The following is a 23,510-nucleotide window of genomic DNA, read 5'->3' as shown; positions in this document are numbered from 1 at the left end:
TGAAGAGGTGGATCTTGAAGGTGGTCAGGGATTCGACAGTTCTGATCAATGGGAAGGCCATTCCACCGATGGGGAGCCAGGACAGGCAGCAGTCTTGAGCGGACTGGGCAGGAGTGGAGAGGAGGAGGGGCCAGGCGGCCAGTAGTAGTGGAGTGTAGGGATCTGGTTGGCATGTAGGGGTGGATCAGACTCTGGAGGTATGCTGCCCCCAACCCTTTGACAGTCTGGTAAGCTAGCACCAGTGTCTTAAAAGTTTTATAGCCAACACATCACACTCGAACCATATTAGCGTACTACACTTTCTTCTTCTATGAACCTTTGGTGGTTATTAAGGGTTTTAATTAATGGTGGAGGGTTCTATAGTAAAGTTCCCTCAGAGGGACCAGCTTAAAAACTTTTTAAGGTTATAGATTTAACCATTTGTGCCCCCAACCCAAACAATTACAGGGTCCAAAAATTTGAGAAGAGTTTTTTTGTTGTTGTTTATCTGTCAACACTAGAGACAAGTCTATTTATTTCAATTCAGTTTCTTAAATCATGTATGTAATATATCTGAACTTCCTATTTGTATATCTTATCATAACCCTGCTGATCTCATGGACTTCATACTGTTGAGATAAATATTCTCCAGCATCAGGAAACATGCTGTACATTGAACTGTTGAGAAACATGCCAGCTTGTGACTGTTGTTAAAAACACAATGCTGTGTCACTAATAATATCCATATCCAGTATTCAAGTTTGAGTTTATGAGCAAAACACTACACACAGAAATATGAATAGAATTAGAGGAACTCCCATGTAAGGGAGTGAGACACACAGAAATTGTAAAACATTCATTTTGCCTGGTGTACCTACTGTACTCATTTTGTAAAGAATAAAACACAATGGGGTGTGCTGTTACAGGAAAATAATCAGTGATAGAGTGGTGTGATGTGGTCTGACACGAAGCGGAGTTAATGTTATCACTACAAAGTGTACCATGCACCGCAGAGGTCAGTGGGGTGTACGGGATCAGCTTACAGTGTTACCTGTGTGCCTTCTACGCAGAAAGCCATGGCTCCGGAGAGCTGCATGGTGCTGGTGAATGAACATCCTCAACTCAAATATGCAACCGCCCGCTCAGTGGCCAAGCACTCTGTTGGTGAGTCACATATTCAGCTGTTCACCTTGTTTGACTGCAGGCTGACTGTTTAAAGAATGTCAGTATTTTTTGTTACCAAAGTCTAGTCAGATGAGTAAACTTGCAGGGGTAGTTGGTGCTGATAAATCCTACTACGGACTTTGATACAGAGTGTTGGAACCACTTCATTTCATTTACTTTTATTCATCTACCACATGCTTTTATGCCAGATAACATGCTTTCTAATAATTGATCAGAAAGGTACTTGTAAGGAATGCAACAAGGGCTGCTACTCAGGCTGTCCGTGCTTCCCTAAGTGACTGATTGAATCTAAAATGGGTTACTTTTTGGCCATTAATCTACACTCAGTGACATAATGACAAAGCCAAAAACAGTTTTTAGGAATTTTTGCAGAGTACCCAGACCCTTGGCTAAGGTGCTCCAAATTGAGCTCGGGTGCATCCTGTTTGCTTTGATGATCTTGATGTCTCTGGTACTTGCCTGGAGTCCACATATGGCAAATTCAATTAATTTGACATGATTTAGAAAGGCACACACTTGTGTGTATAAAGCCCGGCTCACACGGGCGACTTCTCGTCGCAAGCGTATTGCGATTTCTGGATGCAAGTTTCCCCTCTCGGGTAGCTGCGTGTGCACGTTATCTGTGACCAGTGGGCAATTTGGGGAGGGGGATGCAAGTCACGTGGAAATCACATGACTACTTCACGGGTGGGGATTGGCTTAGCCTTTGGAGGTGATAGCTTCATTAGCGCAAAGACACGCACTCATGGCGATATCTCTGCAGCAAGTCAGCGACTGGCGATTTTTATTTATTTATTTTTTTGTTGTTGCAGAAAATCAAACATGTTTGATACCTGTTATCTGTTGCAAGCAACGAAAAAAATCGCTGTCGCAAATATCCGCACACGAAGCAATTTTTTGCTTGCATCAAAAAGTTGCACGACCAAGCGACGGAAAATCGCCCATGTGCACCGGGCTTAAGTTTCCACAATTCACAATGCATGTCACACCAAAAACCAAGCCATGAAGGTCAAGGAATTCTTTGTAGATCTCTGCAATAATCAAATTGTCTCAAGACCTAGATCCAAGAAGAGGATAAAACCATTTTTACCTCCGCCGAGGAGGTTATGTTTTTGGTAGCGTTGGTTTGTTTGTTGGTTTGTCTGTTAGCAACATTACGAAAAAAGTTATGAACGGATTGCTCTGAAATTTTTTCCAGAGCTGTGACTGGGCACAAGTAACAATCCATTAAATTTTGGCGGTGATCTGGATCACCTTCTGGATCCCGTATTTTTTTAAAGGATTCTTGGCGGAGGTCTGCATTCTCCGAGTGCTTTTCTCGTCTAAAGCTTTATATTGCCACAAGCACTGTGAGCTTCTTCATTGTGAAATGGAAGAAGTTTGGAACCACCAGGACTCTTCCTGGACTTGGCTAGAAGGGCCTTGATCTGGGAGGTGACAAAAACCGAATGGCCACTCTAATAGAGCTTCAAAAGTGCTTTGCAGAGATGGAAGAACCTGACACATGGACAACCATTTCAGAAATATTCCATCGATCAAGCCTTTATGGTAGAGTGCTAGACGGAAGTCACTCCTGAGTAAAAGGCACATGGCAGGTATTTATTTATTAAGGATCATGAGGAAAAAGATTCTCTGGTCTGATGACTTTTTCAGTCTGGCAGAAAAATCCAGAAAAAACTTGTAATGCTCATCAACTGGCTAATACAATCCCTACAGTGAAGCATGGTGGTGGCAGCATCATGCTATGTGGGTGATTCTCAGTTGTTAGGATGGGGAGACTGATGATAATTACAGTAGGAGACCTTAGGGGTGAGGAGGGTTCATCTTTCAGCATGACCACAACCCAAAGCATATTTCCATAGATAACACTGGAGTGGCTTTGGGACAAATCTCTTTATCCTTGGAAAGGATGCCCAGGTAAATCCCATAAAACATCTGTGGAGAGACCTGAAGATGGCTCTTCACAGATGCTCCCTATCCAATCTGATTGAACTTGAGAGGATCTGCCAAGAAGAATGGAAGAAACTACCATTATGCAAAGTACTAAATATGCTCACCGGCCACTTTAATAGGAACTTGTTCTTGATTCTAAAGGTTCCCGTTCTTGGCTGCAGGAGCGGAACCCAATGTGGTCTTCTGGTGTTGCATACTGTGATGCTTTTCTGCTCACCACGGTTGGAAAGAGTGATTATCGGAGTTACTATATCCTTCTTGGCAGCTCGAACCAATCTGGCAATTTTCCTCTGACCTCTCTTATCAACAAGGTGTTTGTTTCCACCCGCAGAACTCTCACTCACTCGCTCACTCGATGTTTTTTGTTTTTCACACCATTCTGTGTAAACTCTCGAGACTGCTGTGTGTGAAAACGCCAGGAGATCAGCAGTTTCTGAAATACTCACACCAGTCCATCTGGCTCAAACCAACACCCATGCGACAGTGAAAGAAAATCATGCTTTGAGATCAGTTTTTCCCGTTCTGATGTTTGAAGTGAACATTAAATTTGTATCTGCATGATTTTATGCATTGTGCTGCTGTCAAGGGATCGGCTGCTGAGATAACTGCATAAAACCGTAGATGTATGGGTGTTCGGGCCGGTGTGTGTATTGGGTCCGAATACTGATCTAATGTATAACATTTTCTGGCAAGCTTTCTGTTACTTCTGAATAATGTATTCAGTTACATGCCTGGACTAGATATTTCAAAGGGACTTGAATGGTTGAAAACCTACACACACACACACACACACACACACACACACACACACACATATATATACATGCATGTTGCAGTCACTTACATAACTAAAACACCAACGAACAATGTTCACATGTTATGTAATAGCTGCATCTCTGAGCCTGACATGTATTTCAGGTCTTGAAGTGGGTCCCCAGCCTCAGGGAGTGTTGAGAAGCAATATCTTCGAGTCCATGCGGATGATAGTGAAGCACGCTCTGGACTTCATCGAGCTGTTTAATAGCGGTAAGGCTTATATAAGGTAACGATGGATGCTAAATACCTGGCAACCTTTTCTTTTTTTTTTCCCCTCCCCAAATGGGATGTATGGAAGAAACGGTGGGATTAGAAGCCAGAAGTGTAGTGATGGTGTCTTGAGATTCCAGTTGAGTAAATGACATAAGGAGAAAAATTATTTTTTTTTTTTTTGTCATTACAGCACATTTCATACATTGAGTCACCAACCTCTGTTATGAAAATGAACTCAAGAACCCTGATATTTATACTTTTTGAGGAACACGTTTCTCGAAAACGCCTTGTTCTCTTTTTTTTGTACACTCACATGGAGCAGAAAGCAGCCTTGGGTACTCACGTGTAACATCATCTGTATCTTGCCCAAACACCCCCCACACACACACACACACTCTTTTTGTCTTCCTTCTCTTAAGCGGAAACATGCAGCAAGAGCCAAGGCCTGACGAGTGTGTCTGGTTGTGCTTGTGCATCTTGTGAATAGGATACTTGTTAAAAGTTGGTTAGTTTCCACGTCGTTAGGTTTGTAACACTGCCGCTGCGTCGTCATGGGTGAATGCTTCCCTTTGAGTGTTGCAACGCGTTTTCCACTCACCCAAGTTTAACTATTCAGAAGCTGAGTCAAGAAACAGAATGACAATGGAAGACGACGCAGCATACCAAGAAGGAAAGAAAAAAACCTTTACACAGTGTTTTTGCAAGTTTATATACAGTGCCTTGCAAAAGTATTCATCCCCCTTGGTGTTTGTCCTGTTTTGTCGAATTACAAGCTGGAATTAAAATGGATGTTTGGAGGGTTAGCACCATTTGATTGACACAGCATGCCTACCACTTTAAAGATGCACATTGTTGTTTTATTGTGACACAAACAATAATTAAGATGAAAAAACAGACATCTGGAGTGTGCATAAGTATTCACCCCCTTTTCGTACGGTATGAAACCCCTGAATAAGAGCTGGTCCAACCAATTCACTTCATACGGGGTGTCAGAAGCATTTTTAATGTGGGGGGGGCACACTGGTGGGGGGTCTGGGGGAAAATTTTTAATCAATTAGATGCCATTTCCTGCATTCAGGTGTATTTTTAACAGGTTGTTTAAACATCTAATTTTACCTACAAAAGTCACTTAATTCAATGACTATGAGGCTCAACAGTAAGTTCTCATTCAACTAGTCCAGAAATTAATCAGCCTGTTTTTAAACCCACTGCTCTGCCTAAGATCATGAGATGAATGTGACACAATTTATCACCAACAATGACTTTAGGGGTGCATTTTACTTCTCATCTCATTATCTCTAGCCACTTTATCCTGTTCTACAGGGTCGCAGGCAAGCTGGAGCCTATCCCAGCTGACTACGGGCGAAAGGCGGGGTACACCCTGGACAAGTCGCCAGGTCATCACAGGGCTGACACATAGACACAGACAACCATTCACACTCACATTCACACCTACGGTCAATTTAGAGTCACCAGTTAACCTAACCTGCATGTCTTTGGACTGTGGGGGAAACCAGAGCACCCGGAGGAAACCCACGCGGACACGGGGAGAACATGCAAACTCCGCACAGAAAGGCCCTCGCCAGCCACGGGGCTTGAACCCGGACCTTCTTGCTGTGAGGCGACAGCGCTAACCACTACACCACCGTGCCGCCCTGATTAACATGCTATTTGTTAAAATTCGAACACTTTAAGGCTAATATGCTGACAGCGATCATGTTAACAGCTAACAGGCTAACATGCTAATGGCTAGTATATTAACTTTTAGCATGCTAACACGCTGAGGGTGACATGCTAACATGCTAACAGTTAGTATGCTAACATGCTCAGGCGAACTCACTAACAGCAAACATGCAAACTCTGCATGCTACCATGCTAATCCTAACATGTTATCAGCTCTCATGATAACATGCTAATGGTGAACATGCTAACAACTCACGAGCTAACAGCAGGCATGATATCGTAATGGATAACATGCTAACAGCTAGCATGGTAACACATGAATGCTTATATGCTAATTGCTATCGTGTGTGCGTGTAAGTATTCCTAATAAAGTGGCCATTGAGTTGAAGTTGATTTGCTGTCAAAGTCTCGAATGAGCAGATCCTCGCCAAATGCATCATCACCTATGGGGGAAGGGAGGAATGACTCAGTCAAGCTTCCATTGATTAGCGGCAAAATGGGGAAAAAAATGGACGGATGAAAGGCAAGACAAAGACGAGCGCGGGTCAGAACCGATATCATGTGTGTGATGGTGATTTGGCCTGAGGTGCCGTATGAAGTTTGGTGGATGTGTGGTGAAGTGTTACTGAGCAAAACTCCATTCATTTGAATGGGGCCAAAAATCAATGGAAGCCTATGGAGGTAAAAAGAGATGTGTGAAAACCAAGGAAAGGACGAGTGCAGGTCTCAGATGAGGGGATGGATCTGTGCGGGGACTTGGCCTGAGGCATCAAGTGAAGTTTCTTGAAGTTTGGTCACTTGGTTAAAAAAATTGATGGAGAGTGAAAGTTTTTCTCCTGAAACACCATTCATTTTCAATGGGGCCAAAAATCAATGCAAGCCTATGGAGGAAAAAGGGATGAGCAAAAAGAAAGGAAAAATATGAGTGCGGGTCAGAACCAATTGCATGTATGTGTCAGGGGAGTTGGCCTGAAGTATCACATGAGGTTTGGTGCATCTGTGATGGAGCGTGTCCAAGTCGGACGATTCGATTCATGAGCTTCTATGGGAAAAAAACAAAAGAAAAATGACAAGACCAAGAAAACGGGCGCGTTGATCCAAAAGCTGTATACAAGCACACTACACCACTTCGGGGCAGACGTCTCAGAGTTGGAACGGTGTCTCTATCTCGAACGCCCTAGGAGGAGTAGTGGATCCAAAAAACGTGTCGGAATAAGGCAGAATAAGGAAACTACTAATAAGAATATTCATAATTTCACACAATGAACAGGCATGGCATGGCATCATGCAAACTTCATAACACAAAATCACAGTGTGTCAAGCAACGGTGACACATAAAAAATAACTTCACACAATGAACAGGTGCAATTTTGTTAACCACCAACAAACAGTGACTTTAGTGGGTGCATTTTACTTTTTTCCGATTTAGCGATACTCATAACAAAAATGGGGCGGCACGGTGGTGTAGTGGTTAGCGCTGTCGCCTCACAGCAAGAAGGTCCTGGGTTCGAGCCCCGGGGCCGGCAAGGGCCTTTCTGTGCGGAGTTTGCATGTTCTCCCCGTGTCCGCGTGGGTTTCCTCCGGGTGCTCCGGTTTCCCCCACAGTCCAAAGACATGCAGGTTAGGTTAACTGGTGACTCTAAATTGACCGTAGGTGTGAATGTGAGTGTGAATGGTTGTCTGTGTCTATGTGTCAGCCCTGTGATGACCTGGCGACTTGTCCAGGGTGTACCCCGCCTTTCGCCCGTAGTCAGCTGGGATAGGCTCCAGCTTGCCTGCAACCCTGTAGAAGGATAAAGCGGCTAGAGATAATGAGATGAGATGAGATAACAAAAATGACGCGGCATCATGCAGTCTTCATAACACAAAATTACACTGGGTCAAGCAACGACACATAAAAGATAACTTCACACAATGAACAAGTGCAGTTTTGTCAACCTGCATGCAATGGTGGTACTACAGTAACATTTACAGATTAGTATAACAAATAGATTTATAGCTATAACTCCTTCTTATATTGGTGCCACCACAATTTCTACCCCTTCATAACTTTTATCCCCCTTTCCTTCACAATCCACCTGGAATAACATCCATCTCTCTCCATTGCTTTCCTTTCTACTATTCCTTCCCCATACACTGATTTCCCATCTTACTTTCCAGAAAACTGGCAAAGACCAGACAAAACAAGTTCTTCAAATCACAACAGGGAATCAGTAAATATCATCAGAGCAGACTTGACCTCATTCTTGGCATTACAGTAAGGTCGGCCTGCTGGGTTTGAATTAAATGATAGCTAACATTAAGCTAGCTGATACATCTCCTAACATTGACTAGCCAGCTAACTGCACTAACATTTCCATTGGGACAAAAAAAAACCTGTCCTGTGGGGAAATTTTGACTGACTTTCCGCTTCTTTGTAAAGAATTTCCTTATGTCCATTGTGTCTGGGGAGGAGCAAATACTGCAAACAATTCATCATCAACCAAGAATACCCCATTAGGCTAAGCTTACAGTGGTGCTTGAAAGTTTGTGAACCCTTTAGAATTTTCTATATTTCTGCATAAATATGACCTAAAACATCATCAGATTTTCACACAAGTCCTAAAAGTAGATAAAGAGAACCCAGTTAAACAAATGAGACAAAAATATTATACTTGGTCATTTATTTATTGAGGAAAATGATCCAATATTACATATCTGTGAGTGGCAGAAGTATGTGAACCTCTAGGATTAGCAGTTAATTTGAAGGTGAAATTAGAGTCAGGTGTTTTCAATCAATGGGATGACAATCAAGTGTGAGTGGGCACCCTGTTTTATTTAAAGAACAGGGATCTATCAAAGTCTGATCTTCACAACACATGTTTCTGGAAGTGGATCATAGCACGAACAAAAGATTTCTGAGGACCTCAGAAAAAGCATTGCTGATGCTCATCAGGCTGGAAAAGGTTACAAAACCATCTCTAAAGAGTTTGGACTCCACCAATCCACAGTCAGACAGATTGTGTACAAATGGAGGAAATTCAAGACCATTGTTACCCTCCCCAGGAGTGGTCGACCAACAAAGATCACTCCAAGAGCAAGGCGTGTAATAGTCGGCGAGGTCACAAAGGACCCCAGGGTAACTTCTAAGCAACTGAAGGCCTCTCTCACATTGGCTCATGTTAATGTTCATGAGTCCACCATGAGGAGAACACTGAACGACAATGGTGTGCATGGCAGGGTTGCAAGGAGAAAGCCACTGCTCTCCAAAAAGAACATTGCTGCTCGTCTGCAGTTTGCTAAAGATCACGTGGACAAGCCAGAAAGCTATTGGAAAAATGTTTTGGGGACGGATGAGACTAAAATAGAACTTTTTGGTTTAAATGAGAAGCGTTATGTTTGGAGAAAGGAAAACACTGCATTCCAGCATAAGAACCTTATCCCATCTGTGAAACATGGTGGTGGTAGTATCATGGTTTGAGCCTGTTTTGCTGCATCTGGGCCAGGACAGCTTGCCATCATTGATGGAACAATGATTTCTGAATTATACCAGCGAATTCTAAAGGAAAATATCAGGACATCTGTCCATGAACTGAATCTCAGGAGAAGGTGGGTCATGCAGCAAGACAACGACCCTAAGCACACAAGTCGTTCTACCAAAGAATGGTTACAGAAGAATAAAGTTAATGTTTTGGAATGGCCAAGTCAAAGTCCTGAACTTAATCCAATGGAAATGTTGTGGAAGGACCTGAAGCGAGCAGTTCATGTGAGGAAACCCACCAACATCCCAGAGTTGAAGCTGTTCTGTACGGAGGAACGGGCTAAAATTCCTCCAAGCCGGTGTGCAGGACTGATCAACAGTTACCGCAAACGTTTAGTTGCAGTTATTGCTGCACAAGGGGGTCACACCAGATACTGAAAGCAAAGGTTCACATACTTTTGCCACTCACAGGTATGTAATATTGGATCATTTTCTTCAATAAATAAATGACCAAGTATAATATTTTTGTCTCATTTGTTTAACTGGGTTCTCTTTATCTACTTTTAGGACTTGTGTGAAAATCTGATGATGTTTTCGGTCATATTTATGCAGAAATATAGAAAATTCTAAAGGGTTCACAAACTTTCAAGCACCACTGTATTTCATTATTGAATATTAATTTAACGTGGCCTAGGGTTAATTTTGAGGGCATATAACAAAAGAATAAGGTTTTAGCAAAAGCTAGACATTGTGAGGTGGCAATGGGGCTGACGTCACCTCCTCCACTCTCGAGCAGCTGCACCAAAATTTCTCTGCTCGCACTGAGTTTCACTTCACTTGCCTGCAGTGAGTTGTTGTAGGTAACGCCCAGAAAACCCGGAGTGGATTTTCAGTGGTATGTGTATTCTCTTATTGATCAAGTGGAATGGATTCTTTCACGAAGCAAAAGAAACGGCGCTGGGTGAACTAATATTTTATGTTAAATGTGGGGGGGTCCAAACGAAGAATTATGAAATGTGAAGGGGACATGTCCCCTTCATATTCAATGGTGGTGACGCCCATGACTTCATAAGTCACATAATTAGTTGATTAAGACCCACCTGTGTGCAATCAGTGTCACATGATCAGTCACATGATGTCTGTCTAAATCAACCTGTTCTGGAAGGACCCTGACTCTGCTGCACTACTAAGCAAGCAATATGAGAATCAAGCAGCACTCCAAACAGGTCAGAGACAAAGTCATGGAGAAGTATAGATCAGGGTTGGGTTATAAAAAAAAATCCCAAACTTTGAATATCCCACGGAGCACCATTAAATCCATTATAGCAAAATGGAAAGAATATATGTCACCACTACAAACCTGACAGGAGAAGGCTGCCCACCAAAACTCACAGACCGGGCAAGGAGGGCATTAATCAGAGATGCAAAAAAGACACCAGAGCTAACACTGAAGGAGCTGCAAAGATCCACAGCGGAGATGGGAGTATCTGTCCATAGGACCACTTTAAGCCGTACACGCCACAGAGCGGGGCTTTATGGAAGAGTGGCCAGAAAAAGTCATTGCTTAAAAAAATCACGTTTGGAGTTTGCCCAACAGCATGCGGCAGACTCCCCAAACACATGGAAGAAGATTCTCTGGTCAAATGAGACTAAAATTGAACTTTTTGGCCATCATGGGAAATGCCATGAGTGGTGCAAACCCAACACCCTGAGAACACCATTCCTACAGTGAAGCATGGTGGTGGCAGCATCATGCTGTGGGGATGTTTTCCATCTGCAGGGACAGGAAAGCTGGTCAGGACTGAAGGAAAGATGGATGGCACTAAATACAGGGCAATTCTGGAGGAAAACCTGTTTGAGTCAGCCAGAGGTTTGAGACTGGGACAAAGGTTCACGGTCTAGCGGGATATTTAAATGTCTTGGAATGGCCTAGTCAAAGCCCAGACCTCAATCCAATTGAGAATCTGTGGCATGACTTGCTGTACACCAACACAACCCATCTAACTTGAAGGAGTTGGAGCAGTTTTGCCTTGAGGAATGGGCAAAAATCCCAGTGGCTAGATGTGCTAAGCTAATCGAGACATACCCCAAGAGACTTGGAGCTGTAATTGTAGCAAAAGGTGGCTCTATAAAGTCTTGACTTTTTTTTTGGGGGGGGGAGATACTTATGCACACTCCAGATTTATGTTTTTTTTTCATCTTAATTATTGTTTGTGTCACAATAAATAAAAAAAGTTTTTGCACCTTTAAAGTTGTAGGCATGTTGTGTAAATCAAATGGTGCTAACCCTAACAGTGAATATGTCTAGATTATATCTGTATCTCATTCGCCACAGATCATTGGATTTACCACGCATGGATTTACCCGATTTGCTATAAGCTAGAACGACCTTGTATAGCACCACTTCTTATAGCTGAATATGATTCTCAAATTCAATTTGATTCACACATTAATGATTGCACATCATAAAAATAATAATAATTAGTTCAATTGATATAGCTCCTTTCTCACACCCAAGGTCACTTTACAATTAGGGAAAGGCTAAGGGAAGGGGGGGCCACCAAAAGAGGGTCAGGATGTAATTCCAATGGCGTAGCTACCCAACATTCCACCAAAAAGCACACGAAGATAAATCCCGCACCGCCTGCACAGCCGCCGCGACGCCACCAGGCAACATCGCTCGGAACACTGCACCAAGCACGGAAGCACTGCCACACAGACCGCTGGACAACCTCAATGTTAAAAGAGCAACGAGGTCACTGCAGTCCATCGTGAGGCGCACAGGCATCACCCATGGAGGGCCAAGGCCTGAAGGGAACCGACGCCCAAAACTGGGTCCGGAGCTACGCCACAACTGGCAGACAAAACACTCAAACAAAAAAACAAACATCAAACTATACAAACACAAAGGGAGAAAAATAAAAAGCTCCGGTGAGAAGCGGCAGCCAAAATGCGCACAGCGTACTCTCAACCGGAAACGGAAATGACCAAAAACCCAAGACAGAATACTTTTTCCCTTAAAATATCTGCTTGCAAAACTAGCATGTATGCTCATGGACAGAAAAAATATCCTTATTACCTCAAGCTCACTTTAAAGAATAGAAATCCATGATGTCCAGTTGTCCAGCTCCAAACGTCTCCTCTTCACCTACTAAAATATGATTTCTATAGCCGTAACGTAATGAGAGCTTGTTTTTGGTCAGTCTCCCTGCTTTCTACACAAGCCCGGATGGTACTGATTGACATAAGCAGATTGTAGTAATTTTCTGTAATCACAGATCTATCGTCAGAGGATCTTCGTCATAGAATCCGGTATGGAGAACCTATGTTATTGGACACATTTTTTCGGGATTATCTCAAACAGCATATGAGACAAGTAGTAATCGTAAAAGATTGCTGAAATTGCAGGGTCATAAATACCTAGAAGGCCACACACAACCACACAGGGTGTGTAATTAGTAAATGCTTTACAAATCCTAAAATGTGGAATCACAGAGTTCAAGCTGAACCTTAGAGCTGGCTATTATTTACATGGATTATTTTGCACATGATTTGATCCAAAGTGACTTAAAAGTGAAGCAGAACCTAGTCAGAGCACAGAGCTGAACAGTTCAAGGTTAAAGGCTTTTCCCAAAAAGTCAACAGTGGATATTTGGTCGTCTTGGTATTTGAATTTAACCTTCACAATCCACCATGATGACAGAACCTCAAGCTCCTTTGTCGAACACTCCTTTAATTTCTCTTTAATCCATTTGTATACAGTGCCTTACAAAAGTATTCATCCCCCTTGGTGTTCGTCCTGTTTTGTCGCATTACAAGCTGGAATTAAAATGGATTTTGGAGGGTTTGCACCATTTGATTTACACAACATGCCTACAACTTTTAAAGGTGCACTTTTTTTTAATTGTGAAAAAAATAAGATGAAAAAAAAAACAGAAATCTGGAGTGTGCACAAGTACCCCCCCCCCCCCCCAAGTCAAGACTTTATAGAGGCACCTTTTGCTACAATTTCAGCTGCAAGTCTCTTGGGGTATGTCTCTATTAGCTTAGCACATCTAGCCACTGGGATTTTTGCCCATTCCTCAAGGCAAAACTGCTCCAACTCCTTCAAGTCAGATGGGTTGCGTTGGTGAACAGCAATCTTCAAGTTATGCCACAGATTCTCAATTGGATTGAGGTCTGGGCTTTGACTAGGCCATTCCAAGACATTTAAATGTTTCCTTTTAAACCACTACAGTGTAGCTTTAGCAGTATGTTTAGGGTCATTGTCCTGCTAGACCATGAACCTTCGTCCCAGTCTCAAACCTCTGGCTGACTCAAAACAGGTTTTCCTCCAGAATTGCCCTGTATTTAATGCCATCCATCTTTCCTTCAGTCCTGACCAGCTTTCCTGTCCCTGCAGATGAAAAATATCCCCACAGCATGATGCTGCCACCACTATGCTTCACTGTAGGAATGGTGTTCTCAGGGTGTTGGGTTCGCGCCACACGTGACGTTTCCCATGATGGCCAAAAAGATCAATTTTAGTCTCATTTGACCAGAGAATCTTCTTCCATGTGTTTGGGGAGTCTGCCACATGCTGTTGGGCAAACTCCAAACATGATTTTTTTTAAGTAATGACTTTTTTTTTCTGGCCACTCTTTCATAAAGCCCCACTCTGTGGAGTGTACGGCTTAACGTGGCCCTATGGACAGATACTCCCATCTCCACTGTGGATCTTTGCAGCTCCTTCAGTGTTTGTTGCATCTCTGATTAATGCCCTCCTTGCCCGGTCTGTGAGTTTTGGTGGGCAGCCTTCTCTTGTCAGGTTTGTAGTGGTGCCATATTCTTTCCATTTTGCTATAATGGATTTAATGGTGCTCCCTGGGATATTCAAAGATTGGGATTTTTTTTTTATAACCCAACCCTGATCTATACTTCTCCATGACTTTGTCTCTGACCTGTTTGGAGGCTCCTTGGTTTTAATATTGCTTGCTTAGTAGTGTTACAGAGTCAGGGTCCTTCCAGAACAGGTTGATTTCTAAAGACATCATGTGACACTTTGCGCACAGGTGGATCTTAATCAACTAATTATGTGACTTATGAAGTGAAACTTATGTTTGAATTCTTAGACGTTTGAAACATATTCAGCAGCTATTCTGGGAGCGTTCTGACTGCATTTGAGGTTAATTCGTACAGCATTCGAGGCACCTTCCGACCAGATTTTGGGTGGTATTCGGGCAGCAATCGAACCGCACTCGTACGGCATTCAAAATGCATTCTTAATATTCTTACTGCATTCTAGGTATTCCTACTGTGTTCCAACTACATTTGAACTGCATTCGAAAGCTAATACACCCAGAACGTGCAAGAATCATTCAAGGCGGGTTCTAAGTATTTGAACGGCGTTCTTACAAAGCTGTAAAATTGAAATTCCCGGCCGAATGTGGCACGAATTTTGACATTTTTTTTCATTCCGGCTGGTTCTGCTTGATTCCTGCTAATTCCGAATAAGTGTGACGGGGCCTTCAGTACACTCAACGTGCTTTACACAGAATCCTGAAATAAAACCAGAAGTCAGTTTAACTAATAATAGGTAACAATAATGAAGCCCGATGATAAACTCAAGCTTATGCTTCAGTTGTTGATCTAAAAGCAAATTACTGTACTATGAATTATTCAGTAACTATAGTGAAACAAATAGGAAATAAGAGTCTGGTCTCACTTCAGACTTTTGAGAGATTAAGAGGTTAAAATTGTCCCAAATGATAATTAAAGACTTAAAACTAATAGTGAAAAAAAGGAAATCCAAATAAAAGCTGGAATCTGTGACAAGGAGTTTCTTTCATGTTCTAATGAGGCCGTTTCCTGGTTTTTGTGCGCCACAGTTTGAGATTTCTTGGAAGCAAGCATTTGAGTTGATTCATTGCTCTGTGTGTGTGTGTGTGTGTGTGTGTGTGTGTGTGTGTGTGTGTGTGTGTGTGTGTGTGTTTTTCAAAGGCGTGGAGTTTCCAGCCTGTCGTGTGGAAGTGTTCAGGTTGCATGAGAGAGTGGATTACCCAAGAGACACAAACGGCAACATCAGCGCTATGGTACATCCTCACTTACAGGTATTACACAAGCACGCTCATCCTCTCTTATAGCGTCCTGACGTCATCTCTCACTACCAAAACCCATTTTATTTTATTATTATTCATGTATGTAATGAAACACTTTGGGGCATGATGTAAGAAAATAACCAACAACATGTTGGTATATATCACGACACTGTCAGGAATGCAGGCGACAGACGGCTGTAAAAGCACAAAGGAGTTTAATAAGACATGCTGGTAGACAAATCCAAAACGTTAAGCAAAAAGCAGAGTCAAAAACAGGCAAAGGTCAGGCGAGACACAAACAGGCAATCAGAGGCAATATCAAAAAGGCAAAGTTCAGAACAATAACAAAAGGCTTGGTAAAGTCAGATACAAGGAAATGAGCATATACAATGGTATGCAAAAGTTTGTGCACCCCTGGTCAAAATTGCTGTTACTGTGAACAGTTAAGCAAGTTGAAGATGAAATGATCTCCAAAAGGCGTAAAGTTAAAGATGACTCATTCCCTTTATATTTTAAGCAAAAACTATTTTCTATTTTCATCTTTTACATTTTCAAAATGACAAAGGAAAAGGGCCTGAAGCAAAAGTTTGGGCACCCTGCATGGTTAGTACCTAGTAACACCCCCTTTGGCAAGTATCACAGCTTGTAAACACTTTTTGTAGCCAGCTAATAATCTTTCAGTTCTTACCTGGGGGATTTTCACACATTCGTCCTTGCAAAAGGCTTTCAGTTCTACAAGTTTCTTGTGCTGTCTTGCACGCACTGCTCTTTTGAGATCTATCCACAGATTTTCAATGATGTTTAGGTCAGGGGACTGTGAGGGCCCGGGCAAAACCTTCAGCTTGTGCCTCTTGAGGTATTCCATTGTAGATTTTGAGGTGTGTTTTGGATCATCGTCTTATTGTAGGACCCATCCTCTTTTTAACTTCAACCGTTTTACAGATGGTGTGATGTTTGCTTCCAGAATTTGCTGGTATTTATTTGAATCCATGCTTCCCTCGACCAGTGAAATGTGCCCTGTGCCACTGGCTGCGACACAAACCCAAAGCATGATCGGTCCACACCCATGCTTCAGAGTTGGAGAGGTGTTCTTTTCCTGGAATTTGGCACCCTTTTTTCTCCAAACATACCTTTGCACATTGTGGCCAAAAAGTTCTATTTTGATTTCATCAGTCCACAGGACTTGTTTCCAAAATGCATCAGGCTTATTTAGGTGTTCATTTGCAAACTTCAGACGCTGAATTTTGTGGCTAGGACACAGGAAAGGTTTTCTTCTGATGACTCTCCCATGGATTCGAGCCCAGCAGCCGGTGAGGGCCTTTCTGTGTGGAGTTTGCATGTTCTCCCCGTGTCCGCGTGGGTTTCCTCCGGGTACTCCGGTTTCCCCCACAGTCCAAAGACATGCAGGTTAGGTTAACTGGTGACTCTAAATTGACCGTAGGTGTGAATGTGAGTGTGATTGGTTGTCTGTGTCTATGTGTCAGCCCTGTGATGAACTGGCGACTTGTCCAGGGTGTACCCCGCCTTTCGCCCATAGTCAGCTGGGATAGGCTCCAGCTTGCCTGCGACCCTGTAGAAGGATAAAGCGGCTAGAGATAATGAATGAATGAATGAATGAATGACTCTCCCATGAAGGCCATATTTGTTCAGGTGTCGCTGCATAGTAGAACAGTGCACCACCACTCCAGGGTCTGCTCAATCTTTCTGAAGGTCTTTTGCAGTCAAACAGGGGTTTTTATTTGCCTTTCTAACAATCCAATGAGCAGTTCTTTCAGAAAGTTTTCTTCATCTTCCAGACCTCACCTTGATCTCCACTGTTTCTGTTAACTGCCATTTCTTAATAACATTACGATCTGAGGAAACGGCTACCTGAAAACACTTTGCTACGTTCTTGTAGCCTTCTCCTGCTTTGAGAGCATCAATAATTTTATTATTCAGAATGCGAGGGAGTTGCTTAGAGGAGCCCATGGCTGTTGATTTTAGGGACAAGTTTGAGGAGTCAGAGAATTTATACAGCTTTGAAATCTGCATCATCTGACCTTTCCTAACGAAGAATTTGAACCAGCCACAGCTCAATAAGCTAATTAAGGTCTGGAACCTTGGTAAAAGTTACCAGAGAACTCAAATGTATTGGGGTGCCCAAACTTTCACATGGTGTTCCTTTTCTTTTTTCACTCTCCAATTGTACAAAACAAAAATGATACACAAATCTTGCAGAAAACACTGAAAAGAAATGTCATCTTTACCTTTATGCCTTTTGGTGATCAGTTCATCTTCTGCTCACTTAATTATTCACAGTAACAGACATTTTCACTAAGGGTGCCCAAACTTTTGCATACCACTGTACTTCACCTTGAATTGTGAGAACTGAAGTCCTGAAGTAGTGAGCTGTGGTGATAACAGGTGCATGTGATTAGAACTCAGGAGACTGTGAGTAATGAGGTGCAGGATGGGTGTTGCAGTCCAAGTCCATGGCAGCCATACTTGGAGTCTTGAGTGCAAGCAAATGCAGACTTGACAAACACCCACCTACTCCACCCAAAGAAACTCACTCTAGGAGCAATACTTTTTCTTGGACGACCCCAACCAGGGCCTGGTTTATTGGGATACTTGGCATGGAATTCTTGGCAAAGGAGTAGGTCCTTGGCCGGGACCCAACAGAGATCCTCAGGGCCGAAGCCAGGTATTTGAGGTTGCTGCCCTTGCGGCAAGAGTTGAGTGTCTGCTGTGTCCTTGGTCCTTGGCGCATCTGCCATGCAAGTCCCTGGATAAGCTTTAACTACAGAAATGATGATAATACACCATATGTTTTTTCCAAATATTAACACATAAATATCACTGAAATCCATCTTCAACATCTGTTTTAAAAGTTTGAGCAATGTTGAGTAATGTTAACTTCATTACTCAAAGAACCAAGCAGTGAGCTTAACACATCGGAATCAAACCCATTGTACACAAGACTGAAATATTGTTAGCGTAACAAAGTTAGATATCGGTTTCACACCTTCAGGCACACTTTGTCATCAAGATTGAATGAGAGAAAAAAGGAGAGGAAGGGAGACGCTTGGTTTTGTGCAAAACTGAAGAAATCTGAGAGTCGCTGGGACGCCCGAGGCTGCCCGAGTCCTACAGTGTAAAAGATAAACATTGACTCAACATGAATGTGTTTTAAAGCTGTACATCCTTACAACACTGTGTATCTCTACAGACGAACGTGTGTGTGTGTGTGTGTGTGTGTACTGCAAATAAAAAAATTAATGAAGAAATCAAACAACCTGAGTCTTGAAAGAAAGCTCAAAATACATACGAAACAAACTGAGCCGGTGAACACAATCTGGGGGTGTGTTTTAAAATAACTCTCTGCACTGACATACTTTTCTCCTCACCATGTTTGTAAAGAATGGTTATTTGTAGCTTAGCCTTCTGAACTTCTCCTTCCGTTTTGAGGTCTTTCATCAGCAAGGCGTTTCCACCCGCAGAACTGGAAACTCAGCAGTTTCTGAAATGGTCATATCAACCTGTCAGGCACCAACAGCCCTTTTACAGAGCAATTTGTTGCATTTTTTTTTTTTAAAGAGTTGGTCACACCATAGAAATAGTTTAGCATACAATATTATTATACATACGGGCCGCTTTTTCCATGGAATAAAAACATGTATTCTATTCCCTTCTAGTGGGTTTACTGATAGCATGCAATATGATTATCATATCGCTTATCCTCCATGTATTACGCCACTCTCCCCAATGGAGAATGAACGTGCAATATTGTTATAATATTGCAAGTTGTCAAGACAGCACGACGTCACATCAGAGTTCATGCGAAGATCCAATGACAAAACTTTTCTGCTGCGCATGCGCACAATCATTTCTTTGTCCGCCGGGAAAGAGAGAAGACGAGGCTAATCTAGTGCTACTCCTAGGATTAAGCACTAAATAACTAAACAGAAACCGAAGACACGCTGAACACCCGAAAGGCAACCAAAACTTCATTATAAATTCTTCATGCATATTTACAAGAGAAAAACATACCAACGGACATCGAAAAACTGGAAAAGAGACACGTCGGAGATGTAAAACTTCCCCGCTAGCGTGTGACTGTTTGTAAACAAACATGGCCGCAAGGTTTGCTTCATTAAAAGCGGAAGATTTTGAGAGAATTTTGGCTGCCAGGTCGCTCTGTTGTGTGCAGCTGTCGATGTTGATTTTAAAAGTAACTAAGTAAATTACACTTCGAAAATAATAATTTTCGGCTTGACTGCGCTAGCATTGGCCTTCGCTAACACTACACCGGCTGGAAGATAACTGGACTGCTGCACTAACAGCACCGAGTCGTGGGTAAGCTAGCGTTGGCCTTTGCTTAACGGTACTGCTACACCAGCTGGAAGGTAACTGGACTGCTGCGCTAACAGCACTGAGTTGCGGATAAGCTCACATTGGCCTTTGAGAACGTTGATATGGAGAGTGTATTATTATAATAATAATAATAATATTGGCTAGCTTTTTTTCGTGGTCTATCAGATATATTCCATTCAGCTAGCATGATGGCACAAGTCGAAGACGAGTTCAGTATCATGCTAGCTGAATGGAATATATCTGATATACCATGAAAAAAAGCCAGCCAATAATATTATTATTCTTACACATTTCATGGAACAATTTTAGATCTAGTGAGGTTTTGGTAGCCTTTTGGATGTTCAACGCGTCTTTCTCTTTCAAAATTCTCTCAAAATCTTCCATATTTAACGAAGCAAACGTGGCGGCCATGTTTGTTTACAAATTGTCACAGTCGTAATAGCGTGGAAGTTTTATGTGTAATATGAATCTTATGACATTTTTCAATTCACTGTGACAGTTTACTGCAGGCGCCACCAGCGAACAAAGAAATGATTGTGCACATGCACAGCAGAAAACCTTCTCAGCGTCAGCTCCAACATGTGACTTCATGTTGTCTTGACAACCATCCAGTATCATAAACCATATTCAATGCTCATTCTCCATTGGGTAGAGTGACGTAATAAATGTGGGAGAAGCGATATGCTAACAATATTGCATGCTACTGGCTGGCGTTGAGTGGTATATCAGATATATTCCATTCAGCTAGCGTGATATTTAATGAGTCAAAGATGAGTATATCTGATATACCGTGAAAAAAGCCAGCCAGTAATAATAATGTTGTTGTTATTATTATTATTATTATTATTATTATTATTATACATACACATTCCTTTCAGGTGTTCAGCGCGTCTTTCTCTTTCAAAATCTTCCATATTTAATGACGCAAACCTGGCAGCCATGTTTGTTTACAAATTGTCAGTCACTCACTAGCACGGAAGTTTTACGTCTCCGACATGTGATGTCATGTTGTCTTGACAACCATGCAATATCGTAAACCGTATTCAACGCTCATTCTCCATTGGGTAGAGTGATGTAATACATGTAGGATAAGCGACATGCTAACAATATTGCATGCTATCAAACCAAATGAATGAAACCCACTAGAAGGGAATAGAACACGTTTTTATTCCATCGAAAAAGCGTCCTGTATGTATAATAATTCCCGATATTTAATACGATACGATAGAGTGCCAAGAGATGAGTTATGGTATTGTATGAGACACTCTTTCTCCATTCATTCGGCATTTTCTCATTCTCCAAGACCTTATTAAACAAGATTGTTTAATAAGATCTTAGAGAATGAGAAAATGCTGAATGAATGGAGAAAGAGTGTGCTAGTCCCAATATACAAGAATAAGGGAGATGTACAGAGCTGCAGTAATTACAGAGGGATAAAATTGATGAGCCACACCATGAAGCTATGGGAAAGGGTATTGGAGGCGAGATTGAAAAGAGAGGTAGCAATCTGTGAACAGCAGTACGGGTTTATGCCAAGGAAGAGCACGTCGGATGCAATTTTTGCTTTAAGAATGTTAATGGAGAAGTCCAGGGAAGGCCAGAGAAAGCTACATTGTGTGTTTGTAGACCTGGAGAAGGCATACGATAGAGTGCCGAGAGATGAGTTTTGGTATTGTATGAGAAAGAGTGGCGTGAATGAGAAGTATATCAGAGTGGTGCAAGACATGTATGAGAACAGTGAAACAGCAGTGAGGTGTGCAGTTGGAACAACTGAATGGTTCAAGGTGAAGGTGGGACTCCATCAAGGATCTGCTTTGAGTCCTTTCTTGTTTGCCATAGTGATGGATGGCTTGACGGACGAAGTGAGGCAAGAGTCACCATGGAACATGATGTTTGCGGATGATATTGTGATATGTGGTGAAAGTAGAAAGGAGGTTGAGTTGGGTTTGGAGAGATGGAGGGATGCATTGGAACGAAGAGGAATGAAGGTGAGCAGGAGCAAAACAGAATACATGTGCATCAATGAGAACGGGGATGAGAGTGTAGTGAAGATGCAAGGAGTAGACGTAAAGAAAGTTGGTGAATTCAAGTACCTGGGGTCAACTGTGCAGGAAAATGGGGTTCTGCGATAGTGAGGTGAGAAAGAGAGTGCAGGCAGGGTGGAGCAGTTGGAGAAGGATTTCGGGAGTCATTTGTGATAGGAAAGTCCCAGCAAAAGTGAAAGGTAAGATGTATAAGACAGTAGTGAGACCAGCTGTGATGTATGGATTGGAGACAGTACCCTTAACGAAGAGACAGGAGGCAAAGTTGAGGATGTTAAGGTTTGCGATGGGAGGTTGGACAGGATAAGGAACGAGCACATCAGAGGGACAGCACATGTGGAGAGCTTGGGAATTAAGCTAAGAGAGATGAGACTGAGATGGTATGGGCACATCCTGAGAAGAGATGCAGAGCATGTTGGAAGGAGAATGTTGAGGATGGAGCTGCCAGGCAAACAAAAACGAGGAAGGCCAAAGAGGAGATACATGGATGTGGTGAGAGAGAGAGGACATGAAAGTGGCAGGTGTGATAGAGAAGGATGCGGAGGACAGGGAGCAATGGAGACGAAAGATCCGCTGTGGCGACCCCTAATCGGGAGCAGCCAAAAGAATAAGAAAGATGATGATGATGATTTCACTCCGATGACATCACTCCCAGTGTTTTCCTGCCGACTGAATGCGCGTTGTCAAAATGGCGAACCGGTTCAAAATTAAAATTCCTTTGATTAACTTGCGTGTTTTTTTTTTTTTTGTGGATGTGTTCATATAATATAAAGAACATTACATAATGGCGCGAAGATGTAAAGTTTATCTTCTCGTGTTGAAAATATTTTCACTCGTTCACTTCACTCACTCATGATGGAAACATTCAACACTCGAAGATAAACTTCATATCTTCATGCCACCATGTAATATCCTCTATATACGAGTTCTATATATTCAGCAGGGCTTTTTTTCACGCCTAATTATTCTGAATGAATTATCGCAAACGACAAGAGGTATACACAAAGACAGTGTAAAGAGCACAAGTTTATAATTGGAGGGGTTTCTTCTTTTCATCTCTCTCTCTGTAGGATTGTGACTGGGAGCCCCTGAACCCCGGTGACCCAACATTCCAAACATTTGACGGGAGGACCATTGTGTACGAGGGAGCCGGTCCAGTCTACCCGACGTTTATTAACGAAGCCGCCTACTATGAGAAGCACCAGGCCTTCGTTACCACCTGCAGGGAAACGCTAGCTGTTAACGCCATTCGAAAAAACACCAAATAACCAGCACTAGAAGAAAAACCCACCATAAGATCTCTAACTACAGCAACTGCTCTCATTTATTATTATTTTTATACAGTTTTTACAGAAATGTTTCACTTCTAATTCTAATAATTCAAACTCAGTCAGGTTAGTGATCGATTTACGATTTCAAAGAAAATTATATTTTTATATTAGTTTTAAGGTTTGTCAGACCTAACTTTTTAAAACTATTTAATGGTGCAGTTTATATTTATAAAATTCTAAATTGTCACATCACATGGATTTATATTTATACTGATATTCAGAGTCAATTTTTCTACTTTACCAAATATGTGGAATATTTAAAGCTATAAAAATTGACTTACGAAATCTTAGCTTGAGAAAGCAAAGTGGATTTCGATAGACTCTAGATGCTAGTACGTTTTTAACATGCCTTCGTTGACTTCCTGTACAGACTCAGAAGTGTGTATCGTCTAAATAAGGAATGAAACGCGATGAGGCG

General features: G+C 42.1%; 1 protein-coding gene across 1 annotated transcript in view; it reads left to right on the top strand.

Moving 5' to 3' along the window:
• The window catches only part of aspa (aspartoacylase), a 39,570-nt gene extending 16,419 nt beyond the window's left edge, over positions 1–23,151 (top strand). The window contains exons 3-6 of the mRNA XM_060913197.1: positions 1,050–1,143; positions 4,036–4,143; positions 15,269–15,378; positions 22,832–23,151. Coding sequence (XP_060769180.1) covers positions 1,050–1,143; positions 4,036–4,143; positions 15,269–15,378; positions 22,832–23,029 — 510 coding nt within the window. The 3' untranslated portion in view covers positions 23,030–23,151. The remainder of the gene's footprint in view (positions 1–1,049; positions 1,144–4,035; positions 4,144–15,268; positions 15,379–22,831) is intronic.
• Positions 23,152–23,510: the final 359 nt, after the last annotated feature.

Source organism: Neoarius graeffei, chromosome 28 (genome assembly GCF_027579695.1).
Source record: "Neoarius graeffei isolate fNeoGra1 chromosome 28, fNeoGra1.pri, whole genome shotgun sequence".
In the NCBI taxonomy this organism is placed as follows: domain Eukaryota; kingdom Metazoa; phylum Chordata; class Actinopteri; order Siluriformes; family Ariidae; genus Neoarius; species Neoarius graeffei.
This window is presented reverse-complemented; position numbering and strand designations above follow the sequence as displayed.